Below are 23,384 nucleotides of genomic sequence, written 5' to 3' on the forward strand. Positions count from 1 at the left end.
ACGCTTACAATGAGAGGAAGTTCCAACTGCCTCCCTGGTTCAGAGTCTGTGGACGCTGGGGTTAGGTGCGCGAAACAGCCGATGAGTCATATGTGGGGAGAAGTGCGACTGGAGGGAGGAGAGAGAGGGGAGGGGAGAGAAGAAGAGGAGAGAAAGAAAGAGAGAGTGAGAGAGAGGGAGCTAGTCAGAGGCAGTGAGAACAGTGCACAGGCATTTCCTGTTTTTCCCTGCTCGTCTGTACGGGAGGGCCAGGAAAGGGGGAGAGGGAGTCAAATGAAGGGAGTGAGAGAGTGAATGAAAGTCGGATACGCAGGTTAGAAGAACATATTCACATCAGATCACTACATTTATGGATGAATCGTAATAAATGATCAGTTGTCCGAGTGATACATCACCCTAAATTATTTTTTTTTTAAATCAATTGAAAATTTTACCCCCGTCCCAAATTGCTCATTACCATAATACAAAAAAGTGTGTCTGATGTACATTTAAAAAAAAAAATGTATAACAGTAATGAGAATCACTTACACAGTTACACAATTGTTGTAAGTAATTTATGCATATAAAGAAGAAATGGTTATATTACAATAATGAGAATAATGGAAATTACAAACCAGTAATGCAAAAAAGCAGATTGCAATTTCATGGTACACACCTATATTTAAATTAAATAAAATATAAAAATATTATGTGTGTGTGTGTGTGTGTGTGTGTGTGTGTGTGTATATATATATGTATATATATATATATACATACATATATATATACATATAATTTTATTATGGTGAAATGACATGGATATGTTTTTGTTAGATTCATTTGCATATAGAAGAAAAGTCATGAGAAAGGATTTGTTTTCATTACTAGTCATTTGATGTTTAGAACAATAAAAGACTTCATAATCAGGTGAAACTGTTTTTCCTGTATTATCCAGTAGTTTAATGAACATGAGCACAGATTGTAGAATGATGTGATTGTAATTTGGCTGGCATGTGAGGTGAAATGACGTGGTAGGTTTGTGGTTTGCCCAATCCCAGGGCCGGCAGTAACGGGGCAGTAACAGCATGCCCAGCCGCACACACAGCTCAGTTCAGAGGACTCGATCGCTACCCGTCCACACCAACCCACACACCATGGCCATGTTCCAGCAAACAGGTAAGAGACCAGAACTCAAACACACTGATCATGTTTAACTCACAGTCTGCTCAGGCAAAGCAGAAGTACCATCATCTCTGACCCCCCCCCCAGATTACTTAAAAGACGCAAAATTTTGAAAAAATATCTTAAATTAAGGAGCTTAAACTTAAACCTTAAACTTTGTCTTTTCAATTGGACAGTGTTTATTTATTCATTTATATATTTATTTATTGCTGTGCATAAACATCAGTAATAAATCTCTGTGCTGCGTGCTCCACTGACACACATTCAGAGCAGACAGATGTTCCTCTCTGTCTGTGGCTCCACTCTGACTGCAGCTGAAACTCACTTCCTTTAGTTTGCTGCTTTCTCATGGATTTACAGAAATACTCAACCCCTTTCGGAGAAGAAAGAGATGCTGTGCACAAGAGAGTGTACAGTGTTTTTGTGTGCTAGGTTGCATGTTACAATGACTTTCTTGGTGCAGCATGCCTGCCACTTTCTCTCTCCAACTCGTTCCCCCTTGTGTTCTCATTGCTGCCCATCCGAATGTGCGAAAGGCAATAAAGAGGGAGCACTGTGAGAGAGAGACTTGACGGGCCTTACAGGATCTGCTGCTTAAAAATAGCAGGTTGTCTTTTCCGTCCAGCCAGTGGTTGCCTAACTCAGCTCTTCCTTCCCACAAGGGATTTTCAAAGGCCTGTTTGCTGTTGACTCAGCTAAAGACAAGCACAGTAAGGGCCGGCCCAGCCCAAGCAGCGCTGCAGGAGCCTTGAGCAGTCAGACTCTGCCCCACTGAGACTGAAGCTTCTCTTTAGAACAGAGCTCACACTGTAGGCCAGTGTACTACTGAGGGAGCTATGAACACGATTGATTCACAATCAGTTCAGTGCAATTTGCAAGCATAATGGCTGTGAATTTAGAAAATTGATGTCGCAGTTTTGAACTATTGATCAATTGCGGTATGGTGACTAAGATGGGAATGAGACCTCTGAAGGGTTTTGAAATGCATCTTTGTTTGCCGCCTTCTCTCGCTGGTCAACTTCTGAGTGTGTTATTGGTCAAAAGAGAATGAAATGAAATGTGTAAGGTCTGGGATAGTAACTGTTAAGGTTAGTGGTTTAAACCAAGCAAGGGTGATCTGTATCATCCATTTTGCTTCTGAGCAAAACACTTGCCCCGATTGCTCCAAGGGAATGCTTAATTTAAAGAAATAGTCACCAAAAAATGAAAATTGACTTTTAATTTATTTTAAGCCATCCAAGATGAAGATGTGTTTGTTTGTTCTTCTGAACAGAGACATTTAGCATTACATCCCCAATGGATCCTCTGCAGTGAATGGGTGCCATCAAAAAAAGGTCTTAATGGTGGATTTGTTTTTTACACACACACACACACACACACACACACAGACACACAGCTTTAGCTTCACTAGACATTAATTGATGTGCTGGAGTGGTGTGGATTACTTGTGGATTATTATGATGTTTTTATCAGCTATTTGGACTCTCATTCTGACGGCACCCATTCACTGCAGAGTATCCACTGGTGACCAAGTGATGTTATGCTGCATTTCTCCAAATCTCTTCCCATGAAGAAACAAACTCATCTACAGCTTGGATGATCTGAGCGGGAGTAACGTTTTAGCCGATTACATTTTTTTGGTGAACTATCTGATAAAAAGATCAGGTTCAAATCTGGCCTGCATTTTGTGCTGTTCCCATTTACAGATTTGCTGTTGTTATCTACTGTTTCTGTGAGGCAACCACAAATAACCACTTTGTTTCTATGTTTGGTATATCAAGACATCAGTCAGTGTCATGTAGCCCTCACTTGGCTTGTTATGTGTTGACTCAGTTTGTTTGTACTTTTACAGATTTACAGGTGCCTGTGACTGAGCCTGACATCAATAACCGTTTGGAGTCTCTGTGTCTCAGCATGACTGAACACGCTCTGGGAGGTACGTGTCCACTTCTTCCTCAAGTTATAAATACTGCACTTAAAGGATTAGTTCACCCAAAAATGAAAATGACATCAACTTATTTTGGTTTTTTTGAGAAGGAAATTAATAGATTAATAGATAGATTAGTTCATTTTTTTTTTTTTTTTTTTTTTTTTTTTTTTTTTTTTTTGAAGGAAATTAATACTTCTGTTCCAGAAGGATGCATTAAATTGGTCAAAAGTAACAGTAAAAACATTTATTGCACTTTCTATTTGAAGTGTTTTGAACTTTCAATTCATCAAAGAATTACATCCCATTTTCCACAAAAATACTAAACAGCCCCACTGTCTTAAACATTGATAATAATAATAAGAAATGTTTCTTGAGCACCAAATAGCATTTCAGAATGATTTTAGAAGGATCATGTGACAGTGAAGAATGGAGTAATGATGCTGAAAGCTGGTATGAACTGATGAATAAGGATGTTTTTAGGATTGCATAATTTGTTTATCAATCTGTGCGGCAAAATCCTCTGATTTTATCCCCAATCCATGAGAATGGAATTTGAGGAAATGGTTTGGAACTATGCTGACCGTGGCAGGATCATGAAACCCCCCACAGGACAGTTTCTGTTAGAACTCTCATTTAAAAGGTCAAAAAACCTTTTGAAGTCCTTTGTTTTCCTTTGAAAATGTTCAAGGGAATACATTTTTTTCTTTTTTCTTTTTTTAAACATTTTAATTGAACTTTTTGGGGTGTTTCTTTGGTGGGAGATTTAGACGATGCTTCAGACACAACAATCTTCAAAAGAGAAAATATTGTGACTATCAGTTTCAGACAGAAAGGAGCGTTACTTTGTATCCACACGTCGGAGGATCAATGCAGTGAGCATTCCCATGTGAAGTGGAGGTTTTCTTTGCATAAAGAGTGTTTTTTCTCTCAGGGCTGACACAGAGGCTTTCAGTGCAGTGGGCTCGGCGCTGGACAAGCACAGCTTTGTGTTGTGGGAGTGCAGGGAGACAGACAGGAGAGAGGCAGACAGGCTGAATCAGGGAGACGGGCAGAAGCAGTGGGCAGCTCTGCGGTGAGCTCAGGAATGCCCTGCTCGCTCCACAGCTGCCAACAAGTCCCGTAGTGTTCTTGTGGCAGCGTACCCCTAGACCCCCCCCACCCAGGACCTCCACCTCTTCTGGTCAGCAGCCTGCCTGGGAGTTTTGTGTGCCCTCATTACGCAAAATGAGACAGCTTGCTCTGTGAAACTGTACGGCCGGGAAGTCAAATTCATTTTAAATGAACCAGAAGAAGAAAAAAAAAAACGATTCATTGAGTTTTTTTGAGTCTCTCAGAGGCTTCCCAGAAGTCCTGTGCGATATTTTCTAGTAAGTTATATGTTACACTACCATTCAAAAGTTTAGGGTCAGAAAATGTTGGTTTGCTTTTTGTTTTGAAAGAAATTATTTTATTTTATGGTAAGTTTTTTGTTTCACTATTTTTTTTTTTTTATTATTTGACACATTAATTACATTGTTTTTTTTTTTATTAAAACTTTTATTCAACTGGGATAATTGCTTGATATTTTCATTTTAATATTTTAAATATTGTAAAGTTACAATACCGTTCAAAGGTTTCAGCTCAGTACGTATTATTTAAAGAAATGAATACATTTGTTCAGCCAGGGTGCATTAAATTAATAAAAAGAGACATAACTGTTCTCTATGGAAGCCCGTTTCCAGCACTGAATTAAAAAGGTAATTGTGACTTTTTACATTTACATTTAGTCATTAAGCAGAGGCTTTTATCCAAAGCGACTTACAAATGAGGACAATGGAAGCAATCAAAATCAACGAAAGAGCAATGATATGCAAGTGCTATAACAAGTCTCAGTTAGCTTAACATATTACACGTAGCAAGGGTTTTCTAAATAATATAATAAAGAAAAAGAAAACAGATATAATTGACAATTTGTATCACACAATTCTGACTTCAGAATGGCATGATATAATCTCGCAATTGCAAGAAAAAAAGTGGGAATTGTGAGAAGTCGCAATTACCCTTTTTTTTTTTCCCTTTTTTTTTTTTTGTTCAGTGGCGGAAACAGGCTTCCATAGTTCTCAACATTGATAATAATAAGAAATGCTTATTACCAAATCAGCATATTAGAATGATTTCTCAAGGATCTTGTGACACTGAAGACTGGCGTAATGATGCTGAAAATTCAGCTTTGATATCACAGGAATAAATGACATTTTAAAATATATTCAAGTAGAAAGGTTTTCTTAAATAGTACACCCAAAAATAGTTTCACAGTTTTACTGTTCTATTTTTTTAACAAATAAATCCAGCCTTGGTCAGCATAAGGGGCTTTAAAAAACATAAACTTTTGACAGTGGTGTACATGTGAAAGGATAGAAGATGACAAAATGTTCATTTTTGGGTGAAAGGATCCCGAAGTGTTCCAGAGTTGCACTTGATTGTGTCAATGTCACGATGTCACTTGTTTCCATAGATGGCGTTGATCGAACTTCAACCATCTGAGAGAAGAAAAGAGGGAGCACAGGGAAGACGGCATGCCTGGCAGCAGGGTGAAAGGTCATCACGAGGTCACGAGACCCTCCCCCCTCCACCTTCTCACCTACCAATGCCAAATAGCCAATAGGAGAGATGGGGCGTGGTCTACACAGTGCCATTCACCATTTTCTGAAAGGCTTAACACAAGCAAGTTCTGTCACCATGACTACTTCAGCGTGTTTACATTCGAGTTTGGGAGAAAATCATATCTTCAACACTTCCACTTCCACGTGTCGACAGGCCATTAGAGGGTGTCCGTAATGCACGGAGACAACTCAAAGTGTTCAGGTGGTTGTCTGGGACGTCACGAAATCCAAACCAGCCTGCAGACGAAACCAGATCAAGACGTAGTTGCAGATTCGATTTCTGTGCCTCTGTGCAGATGCAAAAAATATTACGTTATAGCATGTTTACACGTAATACTGTCAACAAAATCCGAAGTCATTTTTTTCAGGTGCGAGGGTTCCGTGGACGGTGTAGAGCTTTAGGTTCCTGAATGGCTTCGTAGTTTACAATTGTGTTTGTATTTACTGGTTTGTTGTTCTAGTTTTCACTTGTGCCAGTAGGAAAGCTGATTTACAACACTACAATGATGCTAAATTCAGAGCTATGGATGGTACTCAGAAGAAAGAGAGGGAACGTGAGAGCAGCGATGGGAAAGGAAACAGGAAGTGATGTCAGTGGAAGGAATGTCGTACATGGATTCCGACGTAAGGAACAGTGGAGGGAGATCAGGAGGTCAGAGAAGTGGAATACAGGAGAAATGCCAGCGAATGCATGTAGATGGAAAGGTTGAAGAGGAGCAGGTGAACATGGAGGTCAGAGGTGAGGTGCGCAGATCCAGACAGAATATGCAGATATATATAGTAATATTTTTTTTTTTTTATTTGAATGTAATTTTTTATCTTTGATTTATATTTTAATAAATTTAATTAAAATATAAATAAAATGTTAAAAATATATTTAAATATAATTTTTATTTCACTTTATTTAAATTTTATGTATATATATAAATATTAACTATTTTTAGTGGAAAATGTGGTAAACATGGTAAAATGTGTTAAACAGACCTTTTATTTGTGCTTGGGAGACATGAACAACTTCATGAATGATGTTCGTTCAGATACACAAATATTTTTTTTATGCATTTAATTTTTTTTTAATCTGTAAATGCACAGCCGCAGATTGATGGTTTAGCGATTTTGGGATGATTACAGGTGTCGTATGGATGTTTTCAGCTGGTTTCTGTGTATTTGGGATATCACATGCGTGGTACACTGTGTCAGCAGACTGTTGGAGCAACAGGTAGACATAGATAGTTTGTCACGAGGAAAAAACACTCATGCACCCGTTTCTAGTACAGAGCGCCATCATGTGGTGAAACTGTGCAATAGTTACCAATAAGTGAGGCTAGGGTCTTTTTTTTTTTTTTTTTACAGTATTGTCTTAATATCAGCCATTAGTTAATCATGCCAGGTATAAAAAGTAGAACGTTTACAATAAGAAATGAGCTTTTAGTTTTGGACTCTTAACAAGTGAAGATCTGATTTTCTGTATGGGAAGGGTCTGAAAGTTTTTTTTTTTTTTTTTTTTTTTTTTGCTTTATTTTAATCCGGGACATTAGTGTCCCTTAATGAGGGTGTTCAGTGATTGTTAATGTATCTTATTTAGAGTTTTTCCTATAATAACTTTGCTTTTCCTGCCCTTGGTGCTGGAATCCTTGCTGAAACCATCAAAAGTGAATTTGCAATAACGTGCAATAGACTCTTCATAAGCAACACGGTGTGAATCATATGGCTGAGGGGGAACTGGGGGTCCTGGAAAGAGGAACTGGACTAACAAACTCTGCCCTCTCCTCCAAATCTCCAGTAATTCCCGTATTCGCCGGCCTACAACTTGACGCACCTACCCACACCTCAAGTGTTTTATGCTTTTTGGCTCATCCAAAGAAACCAGTCATGATTAAACGGACAGTAAAGAGGCACTTTCGCATCTGTTGAGTGGCGACCGACGCGGTGCAAGCTGCCTAAAAGAAAAAATGTTGACTATGCAGTGTGTCGGATTCATAAGCGACTTGGTGCCTCCAAACTAGTGCTTTTAAAGTGCATGAAATGCCTTAAACGGAATGGTAGCTGGTGTTTTACAAGCATGTTAGCAAACCATCATGTGGCATCTTGCGCATCTTAGAGGTGCATTTATTTGTGTGTATTAAGCCACTCATCACTGCCATTTGAAAACAATTAGCAGATTCAAATGATTATTTATTCTTTTCTATTATTGATGCAGAGGTAATTGTATTCATTAGATGTATTATTTAAGATACCTTGTGTATTAACTTTTTGCTATGGCTGGTAACCATAAGTACATCTCAAATAACAACTTGTTTTTTTTTGTTTGTTTTTTTGACGTTTTGTTTTTCCAATTTGCATTCTTTGTTATGAAAAAAAAAACATACCTGATAGTCAAAAGACATCAGTTTTTTGTTGTTTTAATATTGCTGTTTCCTTTCTTTCTTGTATCTATAAATGCTTATATTTTGCTAACTCTGCCCGGAATGTGTATTTTAAATTTTAAGGAAAAGTTTTTTTTTTTGTTTTTTTTTTTTATTGTCACACAATGTAAACACAGAGCCAGTTTCTCTCTCTCTCTCTCTTTTTTTTTTTTTTTGTTTTTTTTTTTTTAGATTTCGCTGTTATTCTGTTTTTCACCTCAGCTGTTATGGTGTTTAATGCCAAATACTTAAAGGAACACTCCACTATTTTTGAAAATAGACTAATTTTCCAACTCCCCTAGAGTTAAACACTTGAATTTTACCGTTTTCGAATCCATTCAGCGATCTCCAGGTCTGGCGGTAGCACTTTTAGCTTAGCTTAGCATAAACCATTGAATCAGATTAGACCGTTAGCTAAAAGTGTTACCGCCAGACCTGGAGATCGGCTATATGGATTCGAAAACGGTAAAACTCTACAGGAGTTGGAAAATGAGCCTATTTTCAAAATAGTGGACTGTTAAAAAATAGCGTAGTTCTTTACGAAGAATGCTGCTCGCTTGTGAATGGATAACGAAGAATGATGTGTATTCAGCTCTGGTTTGTTAATGTTTTTCAGATTCGTTCCCTCATGGCGAACAAGCTTTAGTTTTTTTTTTTTTTTTTTCAAATGCGCTTGACTGCAAACATGCAGCAAAATTACAATGCTGTAACAGTGTTAACATTTAAATGCTGCCTTAGTATTCCGAAAAAGAAAAATAAAACTAGCGTTTTAGTGTTGAGGATACCTTTTTTTGTTGCATTGTTTTGTAAAAGGTTTTGCGCGTTAGCATATCAGAACTCTGATGCTGATCGATTTTATTTTATTTTTATTTGATTTGTTTTTACCCCTCTATTCTGAAGGGTCTTGCTTTACTACGCTCTTTGATTTTTGTTTTGTTTTTTATTTTATTTTCAAGAGCCGATGTCCTGTATTGACTGCAGGCTGACGTACATATACATATATAAAATATATATTTTAAAAGAATCTTATGTTTATGAAACGATAAAACCAAATAAAAACTGCGAAAAAATAAAACAAAACAGAAAAAAAAAAAGGTAATTTATATTTTAGAGATGCATGCAAGAGGCTGGGAAGTCATATCTTGAATAACAAATGGCAGTGCCTTTTTTTTTTTTTTTTTTTTTATTCAGACATTTACCCTAAATGTAAATGATTTTATATGGCTCTAAAATATAGAGAAAAGTAAGACGCATTGATGGTCGAAACTTCAAATCATACAAAGTCCATACGAGCTGATTCTGATGCATTTGCTCGGAAGGAGCGTGCTGGTAGTTCATGGGAATCTGTATGCTTTAGGTACTTCAGTGCTGTTATGAAGTTATGATTATATCTGTCTGTACAACACAGAGATGTGGATATATTTTTTGTTTGTGTGTGAGCAAGAAACCGTATCGTCTTGTAATTTTTGTACATATACTTTCTTAGTTGCATCATAACATGAATGGTTTCGTCGGAGGCTGTTTTTCCACTCCCTGTTACCTGTGAGGCGTCACAACTCGTGTTACGTCTCTGCTCATCTTAGCACAGGTTTCAAACATCTTTAATGAAATAAACACAACTTTAGTCAGTAAAGAGAGGGATTCTGTAATCTCTTTCCCTCTGTTTCGTGGCCTTGTGAGTGTGTTTTTGTACGTTAATGGGAGATTATAGTACTGTTTGTGTGTTTGTGATGTTCTGTCCACCAACTGAATGTGTTTTTGTCTGTTTCATTGGGTCTGTGTTAAATGCTTGACATCTTTGTAATAACCACAGACAAAAAGTATTAAAGAGTAACTTTTGAAAAGGATGCTATGTGTTTCTCTCTTTTCAAAGCAGCTGTTGAATGGTATTGAGGAAGCTTTTCTCTATTTTATTTAGAGTAACTAACCACATGAGTCTGTGAGGAATTTACTGCCTCCTCTCGGTTTCAACCAATCAGAGAGCTCGAGACAGATTTTTACTGCCAAGAGGCGGGGCTTTCTGTAAAGAAAAAATGCAGAGTCACTCTGGACTCACTGTTTTATGAACTCATTTATGATGAGCCAATCACAGTGTCACACAGATGGGCAGTGTTGTTCATGGAAAATCTGGGAAAGAATTAGGAAGTGATTTTATGTGATCATTAAAAAGTAGGATTTAACCATGAAAATATGTTGGTACAAAAAACTAATCAGGATTGTGCTGCCTGACTAAACTACTTTCATGGTTGAAGAAAACATCACGCTTAAAAGAAAAGATTGAGGTAGAATACTGAACTCTAAAGGAAAGAAGCCATTTTCCACATTTATTTATTATGCAGTAATTTCACAATATGTACATTTTTAAATTGTTAAACAAACATTTTAACTAGTGCCTTATAATAAAGAGAATGAGATTTCTTTAACATTACAATAATGTGAGTTTGTGATGGTAATGTCCTTCAACTGTCTTGTTTTTCTTGTGAATTTAGGGTAAAATATGACATTTGTGTGATCCACCCTTCAATGTTTCTTGTCTTTTGCTTACCAACTCCCCTCAACAAAAAACATTTAAAAAACTTTCAAAATAACTAAAAAGAACAGTCTATATATTTTACACAAGCTTTTTTATTTTAAGCTGAAAATGATGATGAACATCAACAGTAAAGTATTTGAAAGGCTCTTTGAGTCTTTTGTTTAAAGAAGGCCACATGAATAACACTCAGTTCTCAATATCAAGGCTCATTTTCTGAATGAATCCACTGATATGATATGATTGTGACACTGAACAGCTCAGATACTGTCTGGCTCAGAGTTTCATCTGAACTCATGAATACAGAACATCACTCAAACAATGTTTCTTTCATAATATTGTTTTTTTTTTTTTTTTTAAAAGTCAGTAAATAGGCAATTTTGATTTTGTTGGTTTATATTTTTTTCTATGCTTATATATGTATATGGTTTAAATTGTAACTCAAAAGCACATACCCAAGCACAGGTAAACATGCGTCAGAGGAAATGTACAAAATATGATCTACAAATGTAGAATCTTAAAATATCTTTTAGTTGGTTTCCATCTTTTTTAATCCTATTTTAATTACAAAGATCACATTTATCAGTACAGCTATGTTCTGTATTCTTCATACTGTAAGTGAATCCCACAATGTGCAAAATCAGAAACTAAGTTGACCTCGACTGCACCTTTCACCTTTGGTCTATTTTTCTAACAAATAAAAGAGTGTAAACAACATCAATGGCCATACAGACAGGACATTCAGGAGGCTGGAGCTGGTTATCACTTCATCACAGAACATCCAACACATCACACTCAACAGCTGATTTTAAACAAAATCATAGTGTTGCACAAAACACGTAAACACAGTCAATAACGAGCACAAATGAACACTTAAAGGGACAGTTCACCCAAAATGCAAATTCAGTCATCATTTACTCACCCTGATGTTGTTTTAAACCTACATTGTTTTTTTGTTTTGTTTTTTATTTGAAGAATGGTTGTTTTTGTCCTTGAAATAAATTGTGTGTGTGTGTGTGTGTGTGTATATATATTATATATATATATATATAGATATTTTTTTTTTTTTTTTTTTACTGTGAAATCTTTACATATTTCTTTTTAAAGTACTGTAAATGTAAGAATCAATTTTATGTTGTTAGAAATATTTCAAGATAAACACATACTGGACCGAACCAACAAAGGCTTACTTTATTATCCATACTTAAAAAAAAATTGGGAAAATAATATTAAAGTATGATTATTAATTATGAAACATCAGGCTTTTGAGGAATCATCATCAGGCTTTTTTTATTTATTTTATTATTATTATTTTTTTTTTTTTTTTACCTATATCTTACTATATGATCCATAAAAGCCTGTCATGCAAACTTTTTTTTTTTTTTTTTTTTTTTTTTTTCTAAGATAAAGTTAATGTTTATGTTTAAATTAAATATAGTTTTTTTTTTTCAGACTATTATTTCATATGTCAGGGTTAAGGCAAACATGTTTGGACAGCATGAGGGTGAATAGATATGGGCACATTAAATTTTTGGGTGAACTATCCATTAAGCAGATGGTATTTTGGGTCTGGGCACAATTACTAACTGATGCACAGGACACATTACATTAAATATTACATTTTAAGACAGCACAGCCATAATACATTTTCAGCACACAGTAAAACAACAATAAAACTGGTCTGGATTTATTCACTTATAAAAAGTGGTGCTTTGTAATACTATGCTCTTTTTGGACATGTACCATTATAATACCATGATCACCTTTAAAGTACCTTGTAAATATCAAGGTGTATAAATATTGGAAATCATTTAGTGATCATTCAGTAATCATTTAGTACTATTCAGTACTAAAATTGAATACTCAGAATGACACGTACCTCCCTGTTCAGAAGCGTCAAAATACAACTGCTTGGTTGCGTATCTCAAAGCAGCTCAATAGCGTTTAATAGAGCGCAAATGTGACCCAACCGGAAAGAGATGTAAACAAATTGCGGTGGGTTTGGTGCTTGTCAGTTTAGTGAGGTCAAATTGTGCTAATCTAGGACGTCCTTTAAAACACAATGCTTCCATGTAACAGTAATAGCCACAGTCCCATCAATAGAGGCTCCCACAGCTCTACTGACTAAACATGCACAAAACACACACACACACAGGTGATACAGAAGAGACAGTGTTACTGATGTGACCATCCCAGAGGCAGGTGGGACACTATGTTAGACAACAGCAGTGCCTCGTCCAGAGGCAGAACCAGAGAAGACTCCTTCGATCCAGGGAGGTGTTTGAGAAGAGGGCTGGTCAGATTGTTTTGGCAGTGGAGAGTGAACAGACTCTCTCAGCTCCGGATCAGGGTCAGGAACTCGTCTCGTGTCTTGGGGTCCTCACGGAAAACACCCAGCATGGTGCTGGTCACAGTCTTGCTGTTCATCTTCTGGACGCCTCGCATAACCATACACATGTGACTGGAGAACAGCAAAGAGACTAAATACATCTTGAGGATTGGACATTCTTATTACAAAAAAAAAATTAAAAAAAATAAGAAATGCATTGTCCATACTTGTTACATTATAAAATAACATTTTACTTGTGACTGGACAATACTAAAGAAAATTTAATATTGATGTTTGGTCTTTTTTAGCATTACATTGTATTGCTCATACATATTAAATTGTTAAATAAAATAAATTGTGAGGATTGATCATACTTTTTACATTGCAAAATAAAATTAAATAACTTGAGGATTGTTCATACTTATTACACTAAAATAAAACATACAAAGAAAATAAAAATTTTTAGGATTGTTCATAAATTTTACATTATAAAATCAAAAAATAAATATAAAATCTTGAGGATTGCTCATACTTATTACACTGTAAAAAAATAAAATAAATTGTGAGGTCTGTTCATACTTATTACATTGCAAAATAAAATAACTTGAGGATTGTTCATACCTTTTACATTGTAAAATAAAATATAATATTACATTTTAATTTTTATTTTTTCAGTAGAGAAAATAAATAAATCTTGATATTTGGTCTTTCTTACCATTACATTGTAAAATAAAATAAAATAAAATACAAAATACCTTTTAATTTGTTATTTAAGGACTGATTATATGTTTTTAAGTTTTAAAATAAATTGTAAAATAATATATTGTGAGGATATTTTTATGATCATACTTTTTACATTGCGAAATAAAAGTAAATAAAAGAACTCATGAGGATTGTTCATACTTATTACATTGTAAAAGAAAAAAATATATAAAATAAAAATGTAAATATAAAATCTTGAGGATTGCTCATACTTATATTGCAAAATAAAATTAAACAAAATAACTTGAGGATTGTTCATACCTTTTACATTGTAATATAACATAAAATATTAAGAAAATTTCACTTGTGACTTTTTCAGTAAAGAAAAGAAATAAAACTTGATATTTGGTCTTTCTTCACATTACAGTGTAAAATAAAATAAAATAAAATAAAATAAAATATGTATCAAATTCCCCTTCCAATTCTTGTCATCACAATGTAAATAAAGCGCTGAACCAGAGTTTGTACATACGTAGCTTCAACGACCACCCCGACCCCAGCCGGCTGTAACGCTTCAGTGATGGCCACAGCAATCTGTTTGGTTAGACGCTCCTGAACTGATCAAGACAAGCAGACCAGAACTACTGAGAACATTTCAAGTTATCAATGAAACAAATAAGGATTTGGAAGGAATATAATAAATATTATTAAACGTTACTTTGTTTGAGAAAAAAAAAAAAAAACCATTACCTTGCAATCTCCTGCTGTATATCTCAACAATCCTGGTGCAAAACAAAAAACACAGTTAATAATCAAGCTAGATTTCTACACAATATACCTTCATGATATGTGATGGTGGTTTGATAAGACTTTATTGCTCTGGGATTTTAGTCGTTGGTATATTTACTAAAAATTCATTTATTTTATTCAAAAACACTAAATGTAAACTAACAACGTAAGAGACTTGCTAACTGAAAATATTTAATTTAAGTACTTAATTAATAATATGTGTATTTATAGAAAACATATCAATATTATGTAATATAATAATTCAAATACCCTACCATTCTGACGTTTGGGGTCAGTAAGAAATTATTTTATTCAGCCAATTAATTCAATCAATTCAAGCTTACAGTAAAGACTTTCATGATGCAAAAGATTCTTATTTAAACATGCTGTTCTGTTGAACTTTCTATTTATCAAAGAATGCTAAAAAACATCGATAAGAAATATGTAGTAAGAAATTCAGTTCTTCCATCATAGAAAAAAGTAAATTTTAAAATAAATAAAAATGTTATTTTAGATTGTAATAATATTACTGTTTTTTAATCAAATAAATACAGCCTTATTGAGCGTAAGAGATTTTTTTCAAAAACAGAAAATCTTACAGACTCCAAACTTTTACATGGTTGTATATATAATATTATATAATATATAATTTGTATTTAAAGTCATTTTTTGTTAATCATATCTATTAAATTGCATGTGAATTTAAAACTCCAGAGTGGGGATATGGCAAACTACATTGCATAAGAATCTCCTTAGATTATCATTCACATTCCATTTTTTCGCAGTATATTTATTCATCTATTCAATATTCATGAGAACAGAACAAAGACAATAAATCATTTCCACCACTGGGACATAATATCAAATGTAACCTAATATCACACTCTGTGTTTCATGAATGATTATTTGATCTGCTACACTACACGGCAACAACTAGAAGAGTCAGTCCCTTGTCATGACTACAGCCGTAAAAAAACAAAACGCTAACAAATGTTAGAAATCAGAAATGTGCCTGTGTGTGTGGAACTGCTGTTGTCATGTCTTCATCAGTGGAGTGCCGTGTTACGGTTGGTACATAGTGAAATGGCTAAGCCACAGGTATTGGGGTCAGACTGGATCAAGCTTCTCTTTGTTACTCACACATTGTGTCTAATCCTCTTACAGACACTTACACTCTCACTGCTTCAAACACACACACACACACACACACAAACAACACCCCTGAGGGGAAGAGAGCCATTAATCCACTTTACTTGAGCAAATGCTGCGGATTTTACAAAAAATAAATAAATAAATAAATAAAACACACTGCTTTGTTGCAGAATAAATTTGCACGCTCATGAAGGAATCCACTAAGATTCAATACTGCATTATAAAAACATAAATTCACCTCATTTTTCTCATCAAAGCCTAACAAAATCAAAATATTATTTTAAAGTATTCTAAAAAAGAAAACAAAACTGTATTTGTTTGATCACAAATACAGTAAAATTGTCAAATACTATTATAATTTAAAATAACGGCCTTGAAAAAAAAAACGATATATTTTTTTTTTTAATAAAGTATTAATTCCTTCCTTTCAAAAAAAGAATACTGACCCCATATACCATTTTTTTTTTTTTTTGGAAAAATATGATTTAAAAATGTTTATAAAATGTACCGTTAAAAAAAAATAAAGGCAAAAATTATTTGGACAATTTCTGGTGCTCAAACGTTAGTAGAATATAGTTAGTAGAAGTTAATGTGATGTAGGACTGTATTTTGTTATCTAATACAATGACATTCAGATGGACTGGGAAAAGATGGAAGATTATTGAACTAGGTTGTACTGTCATATGTATATGAGAAACCTGGGTGCATCTTGCCTACCTTGCTAATTTACTCAGACCAAGAACCCTCTTGTTTGGAAGGTAACCTATATGCACCTGTGAAAAACACAACACATTAACTGACAACAGAAGGATAGAACAACAAAACATGCACAAATATTTCACAACTAGTTCTCAACAAACTGGACACCAGCACTAGCAAGCTACATGGCATAAGGACTGTGAAAATTATAGTTTTTGTTTAGATTTTGGCTTCCAATAATTATGAAAGCATGATAATTAAAATAAAATGGTTATTGAGCCACATTCCATCCTTTAAAGTAGTGCACTTTAGATTAGATTCAACTTTATTGTCATTGCACATGTAAGGTACAAGGCAACTTTCATGCCTCATTAAATGTCTAAATCAGTCAAATCATGTAACATGACCATCATAATATGCAGTCTACTGCATAACATGCTTGATATTAAAAGAAATACAAAACTGCAAAAAAGAGGCTTTCTGTCTGCATTCTATGCATGCGTAAATACATTTTTCAGTCATATTTTTCATTTTATTTCCAATTAAAAATTGTATATGGGGTCAGTATTCTTTTTTTTTCTTTTTTTTTGAAAGGAAGAAATTAATAATTTTTTATTCTAATACAAAGCTGTTATTTTAAATTCTAATAGTATTTGACAATACTATTAGAATTTAGGACTAATGTTTTTTTTTTTGGAGTGATCTTAGGAAATATTCTAATACTTAGAGATACTGGATTTTTGAGTTTCATGAGCTGTAAGCTCTAATCATCAAAATTTTAACAAAAAGACTTTTGAAATGTTTTACTTTACATATAATGAATCTAGAAAACATAATGTGTTTCACTTTTTGAAACAAGTTACCAAAGAAAATACTTTTTTATGATATATATATATATATATACACATATACACACACACACACACACACACACACACACACACACACACAACACACACACACACACACACACACACACACACAAAATAAACATCACTATTGCGAAATAACTCATATAAGATTTTCGCCATATTACCCACTCCTAAAAATATTACAATAAATAACCATGATTACTATATTACCCAAAATAATCAAATTATGATTTTTGCTATAACTGAAGCACTAGATGGGAAGTTAAAGATGCAGAGATCTGTATCTGTGCGTATGCTCGGAAGTGACAGCCCCCCAACCTAACCTCCTCTCCACCGTCCGACTCAAATGTCACCAACAATTTGATGAAACAGCCCAGAGAAAGGGCAGCATCAACAGATATGCGAGGATTTTCTTTTTTCCCTCTTCTGCTCTCTGTTCTGATGTGATAATCCTGCACGTCACTGAACCCTCTTGGCCTTCTTTCAGGACCGCCAAACTCCAATCAACATCCTTTAACCGAAAACTACAGAGCACCTGGGAAATGAGCAAAGTGCTTTTTGCAACTGAATCCATTTTAGACCGGTAAGACATGCGGTGGCTGTAGGGAAGATATGTTTCAAGTGTAAAAGAAAGCACACCTGTCCAGCTCGGTGTTCGTGATGGACACTAAGAGTGTTGTGTGGACAATCATGGAGACGGTGGACGCTGAAGTGCAAGAGGACCAAAAATGAAAGAGAATGGGCGCACGCCTCTCTGAAAGAAATTGGTGAGTCATTATCTTGTTCCAGATGCGGCGAATGGTGAGGAAAATAGATGAGAAGGGATAAGGGGCCGCGCCGATGACGACAGGGAGCTATCAACAACATCTGACAAACTAAATTGCAATGGCAGAAAAAACATTCAGTGCGCTTGATCAACGGCTCAGTCTATCATCAGCAGCCATTTGTGGCGTGACAGTATCGACGGGGTCTCTTTTGTCTTAAATGGCAGACACCTGCAGTGCTGTGAGCTGAAGGGAGGTACTAAATGTCAAACCTGGAGGATTAAGAGTGGCCATTGTTTTTGAGTGGATCTCAGACCTGATATTCCAACTTGTCCTTCCCTGTTACCTTCTAGATTTAATTATAGCTAATTAACTTGGTTATTGACAGATTACATATCAACTTTCTTTTTTTCCAGGTGCATCAGAAAACAGGAACCTGCCATTACGTGAGTGAATCTCAAAAAGAAATGTACAAGGAATATTTCACCCCACAATTACAAGACATATTTAAGAAAGAAAGAAAGCCATTTAAAAAAACAAAAACAAAACGTATTTTTTTTTTTTTTATTAATTATTTATTATTATTTTTTGAGCGGTGATTTTTTAATATTAATTTCAATAATATACCACATTATAGTAATGAGAATGGGATGTTTTGCAGATTTTTGCATTACATTTCATAAAAATTATGTAACAACGTGAAAAATGTACAGTCCCAAATATAGGCTTACTTTCATCTTAATAATAATTTTCTATTAATAATAATTTTAATTTAATTAATTATTATATTTTAAATATTGTATAAATTATATTACAATATATTGTACTTTTGATTTTGGGGTATGACTTGGATAGTAAATAAATAATAAATAAATGAAAAAAATATACCAGTAATAAAATAAAAAGAAATAATACATGCATTTAAAAAAATAAAAACAATTTAAATAAAAAAAAAGTATTAATTAAAAAAGATTTTTTTAAATGTAACATTTTATTTTAATAAATTAATAATACCATTCAATTTTAAATGAATAAAAATGAATCAACTTTAATTAAGAAAAAATAAAGACTTTTTTAAAACCTTATACAATAAGGTGGTGACTAATTACTTTTTTAAACTACATTAACACCAAAGAAGTTTTGTCTCTCAGATATGGTCATTAAAACTGTACTGCAAAGGTGACGTGTGAATGTTGTTGTTAATGAGGGTAAAACGATTATTCTTACCCGCCCAAAAATGGGAACTAAATGGTGTTCACACATGGAAAACATGTCAATATCCTTCACGATCACCATCTCATCATGGTCTTCATCAAATATTGCGTCATTCAGGACATCTGCAAGGAGGAACAACAAAAAAATCAAGAAGATCAGACTGATCACCGTCAGGTGAGATATATGACACCTGATGACATCATGAAATCATTATATTTCCCCCGTACGCACTTCCTGTTGTGGCCCTGTGTCATTTCTCTTAGCTCATATCATTGCTCAAACATATCCTGTTTTATCTCGTGGAAATGCACTGTCTTTTCATGTGGGGCTTTTTAATTTCCTGGCCGTCTATCTCGGGGAAGGTTTCCGTGGAAACATGGCGAACTGATAGTAGGGCTTCAGGGGCTTGTTGAGTTGTGACTCTCATATGTGTTGTTGCCACTTCTGTGTAGTCACTGTGCGATCCAGAGGGCAGAAAGCAATCCATTTTCAGGCTGTTTTTTATGTCTATTATCACTTCAACAACAGGTGCATCCAACAGGTATCACAAAATTCTTTTTTTTTTTTTACATTTTCTAATTCCTCCTAATTTGGATGGCAAAATGTGATCGAAATCTATACTACACAATTATCACGGTAATAAGATCACTTAGAAATCGTCATTATTTGAGGTAAAGTTCATTTCTGAAGTTTGACTAAAGGTTAAGGGTTTGTTAAAAAATGATTATGAGCAATAGTAATAACAGTTATGCAAACACCCCTGACAAACTCACTTTAACAGATATTAAATATTAACAGACTTTTGTTAATATTTAAACAGATTCTGGTAATTTTACCATTCAGTCTGGTAACCCGCATGCTTTTCAGAAACCGATCAAACAATGTATGCATGCAGTGTTGTGTTAATGCTACAGCTGATCTGAGCTTCTGTTGAATTTAACCTGAGGGCAGCAGCTGTTACGAGAGAACTGTCATCAGGCTCGTCCTAAACAAAGAGCCGCTTTCAAATGCACAGGAATAACACACGGAAAGGTCTCACAGATGACAGTGGCACCGACAGAAAAGAACAAGAAATCAAATCAGCGTCTCCATGAAGTCATCTTTCAGCCTCGCTGCTACCATCACACACACTCAATTAAACACAAACTTGCTTACTTACACACTAAGCAAATATACACTTGGAATACAATAAGTAACCATAGAAACCCACTGAAATTGCGAAGATGTCAACCAGCAGAGCTCTGGTTAAGGGGGTAATGTTACTGCTGCTGAGGGTTTGGCTTGTTCTCCATCGCTTAAATAAGAGACAGGCATCCATCCAGACCGTGGGGGCAGGGGACAACAGAGCGTAGTGATGGGTAATATAGAAAAGAGACCATATTGAGCTGCATAAATGCTGTAAATTGAGCAATATCACTTGTCTCTATTATCTTGAATGGTTTTATGTGACATGAGACCAAAACAAAATCATAAAGTACACAAGCTCAATCTTGTATATATGTTCAATCTATTGGTCTACAACTGCTGTTTGGTCAAAATTACTGAAAAACATTGATGATGAGAAAAAACATTGCATGCCAAAAGGCTTTTAAAAAAATCTAGATCTCTGGGTTATAAACACAAATATAACCCAGAGATGAATATACTCTGACATCACCAATTAAGCAAGATCTAGATGGGCCTTCGTCATTCAAGCAGTTACTGTACGGTGTACCAAAAGCTTTCTTTTCTTGGAGCATTAACCAATGAGTCAACCACCACACATAAAAATGGGAAAATGCATCACAGCCTTTCACAAACCCAAACTGTTTTCTGCCTCCAACACTTAAAATGTCTTTCTGTGGGAGACACAAAACTTTGCTACTTCAGAATAATTTAAGAAACGGCAGGGGTGGTGCAAACTTCAGCCAATCCCATTACAGAAAGACAAAGAGAAATTTCTTATCAAATGCACCCTTCACCATGACACTGCATGTTATACCATCTGTGAACCATGGACCATATTCAAGCAATGCATATGTACCGTACGTGCTGTGAGGTCACTGAGGGCAGTCTGCTTTAACAAGGAAAAGCAACATTAATACATTCCATATGCATGGGCCCTAAAAATGCTACACAAACCAAGTCCAGATGTGCTGTTTATGTGGGAATGTTGTTGGTAATGTGATGGTGGGCAGCACCCTGGCTCAACCACTTAGACAACAGCCTGAGAGTGACCAGTGAACAATTATGCAAGATAAACCTTCGCTTTGAGGCGGAGTACCTGTTGAGCCAGTTAATCAAATTGATGACACATGGAAGTGCAACAGGAAATACGTTTAACCTGAAATGCTTGACATTGCATAAGTAAAAGATTAATAATTCTCTGCATTACAAAACAAAACAACTCCAAAATAACTCAATCTCATGAGAAAATGCAACTTTTAGGAGGTGCCGATTTTGTATAAAATCATATAAAGTGATTTAAATAGAAACATACCATTTTTAGAAAGAAAAAAAAACGACCATCAGGAAAGATCTGAAAACTTATGAATGTGATCATACTAATACAAATAAGCCACCAATTTGCCAAAATCTAAACATTTATTAAGTGCCATGAGAGTGTGTTGAAAATAAATATTCGATTGTGAAAATATTACATGAATTTAAAGAATGTCCTGGCTGATCTTTCAATAATGAAATAAATGTAAACTTCAAAAAGTACCTAATCTCACCACAAAAGTGTACATTACTTGTGCATTATTCCAAGTCTTCTGAAGCCATTGGTTATAGACCCAAGTTTAGTCTACTAGCTACATTTAACTTATTCACCAAACATGTTAACCATGACTAAATCCAGATTCCAGAATCTAAAAGTAATTCTTCATTCCTCAGTCTTCTCTCACGAATACAGTGGATCAGCTTTGCGAGTTTTTTGGGGGGCCATTTTTTGGTGATTTTGCTTGACATCTTCAGTGACCATTCGTTGTCATTAAAAGACACACTAAGACATTCTTCAAAATGTCTCTCTCTTGTGTTTCACTGAAGAAAGTCATACTATTTTGTATGAGTAAATGATGACAAAATTTCCACTTATGGATGAAAACTTTTCAACTTTTACAGCCCTACATTCTGTCCCATTGACTCTCGCTCTGTCTAGTTGTTTATTAACCCAGAAACATCTCTGTGAACGCTCCCTTAGTGTCATAAAACTGTAAAATCCTGTAAAACACAAAGTTAACTTTAAAAAACGTTTTTTATTTATAGCACGCTTATTTTGTTTCGAAAGTCAAAATTTCGCTTTGAATGTTTTTCAGAGACAGCATGACATTTCAGATCTCTTGAGGGGGGGAAAGCTTAAGTTATAACATTAAAAATAATTTTAAATCAGTTTAATACATATATAACGTTTAAATAAACACGCCTTGTCAGCTGTCATACATTTATTCAACGAACTCACCGATGATTTTTTCCTGATAACCCTTGGTGAAGAACTGCATGGCAGTGGCGGCTCTCCACGGAGTTTTTTTTGGGGAGTGCCTGTGGGTGTGTTTCTTGAGCCCCCTGAGGATAGTGGTGTAAGCCGCGGCGATGCTCGGCAGGCTCAATTCATTGTCTTCCAGACTGCGAGTGCGTTCTTCCCGCCAGCTCTCCATCACGCTGGAGGACGGCGCGGTGCTCGGGGTCCCGGCGGCACCACCGGCGCTCCATCCGGGAATCTTCACCCGTCCGTCAAAGTGTCCATTGATCGCGGAGTCTGCTTCATTTTCACTTTCATTCATTTGTTTCTGTTTGGAGCGCTCCATGGTTGCCTAAAAGTGACAGCTTGGGTTCCTCAAAGTCGGTTTTAGTGCTACTGTGGGTTTCTGAACACAGTTTAAGGTGTAACGGACAAACTTGAGTGAAGTTCAACGGCTGTTATACTTTTGTCAAACCCAGCGCTCTCGCACCGACAGCCGAGGGTTTTATAAACATTGGCTAATCCGTGCGCGTTTCTATTGGTCGCCGGGCGCACCCGCGTCACTGAGCCAGATTGCTATTGGTCGAGAGACGTGCTTGCGTCAGGCCACCTGTGTCTAGTAAGCAAGAGGATGAGATCTTATTCACATTAAAGGGATGTGTTGGGGAAGATCAAACCACCTAAGGGGATTGACTAGACCTTTGGGTGATGATGGTCTTATGATTAAAAATAAAAGCAGTATTTCTTAAGTGAAA

At 35.3% G+C, this 23,384-nt stretch overlaps 1 protein-coding gene and 1 long non-coding RNA gene across 3 annotated transcripts; one reads left to right on the forward strand and one right to left on the reverse strand.

The window, feature by feature from the left end:
• The first annotated feature begins 1,053 nt into the window (after positions 1–1,053).
• Positions 1,054–10,996, forward strand: LOC122140123. 2 transcript variants are annotated; one of them, XR_006156829.1, is made up of 4 exons: positions 1,054–1,155; positions 3,014–3,097; positions 5,586–6,472; positions 7,387–10,996. It is a non-coding gene; the product is annotated as an uncharacterized LOC122140123 (long non-coding RNA). The 2 variants fall into 2 exon arrangements; XR_006156828.1 differs by lacking the exon at positions 7,387–10,996 and having other exon boundaries at positions 5,586–6,623.
• Positions 10,997–12,243: 1,247 nt separating this feature from the next.
• LOC109106897 (GTP cyclohydrolase 1) lies at positions 12,244–23,131 on the reverse strand. Its single transcript, XM_042741946.1, has 6 exons — positions 22,630–23,131; positions 19,203–19,312; positions 16,358–16,413; positions 14,450–14,481; positions 14,232–14,316; positions 12,244–13,129 (listed from the first exon to the last, which is right to left on the reverse strand). Exons 1-6 carry the CDS (start codon positions 22,973–22,975, stop codon positions 13,003–13,005), a joined length of 756 nt encoding a protein of 251 aa, XP_042597880.1. The 5' UTR covers positions 22,976–23,131; the 3' UTR covers positions 12,244–13,002.
• Between the last annotated feature and the right edge of the window lie 253 nt (positions 23,132–23,384).

Source organism: Cyprinus carpio, chromosome B17, assembly GCF_018340385.1.
Source record: "Cyprinus carpio isolate SPL01 chromosome B17, ASM1834038v1, whole genome shotgun sequence".
NCBI classification, from domain to species: Eukaryota; Metazoa; Chordata; class Actinopteri; order Cypriniformes; family Cyprinidae; genus Cyprinus; species Cyprinus carpio.

Bases quoted from the DNA above. Each gene is read 5' to 3' on its own strand.
- LOC109106897 (XM_042741946.1), bottom strand. From the start codon at position 22,975: ATGGAGCGCTCCAAACAGAAACAAATGAATGAAAGTGAAAATGAAGCA. The intron at 19,313-22,629 runs GTGAGTTCGTTG...TCCTCCTTGCAG, and splicing joins TTATCAGGAAAAAATCATCG to ATGTCCTGAATGACGCAATA. The intron at 13,130-14,231 runs GTATGTACAAAC...GCTGTTCTCCAG, and splicing joins GGGGTGGTCGTTGAAGCTAC to TCACATGTGTATGGTTATGC.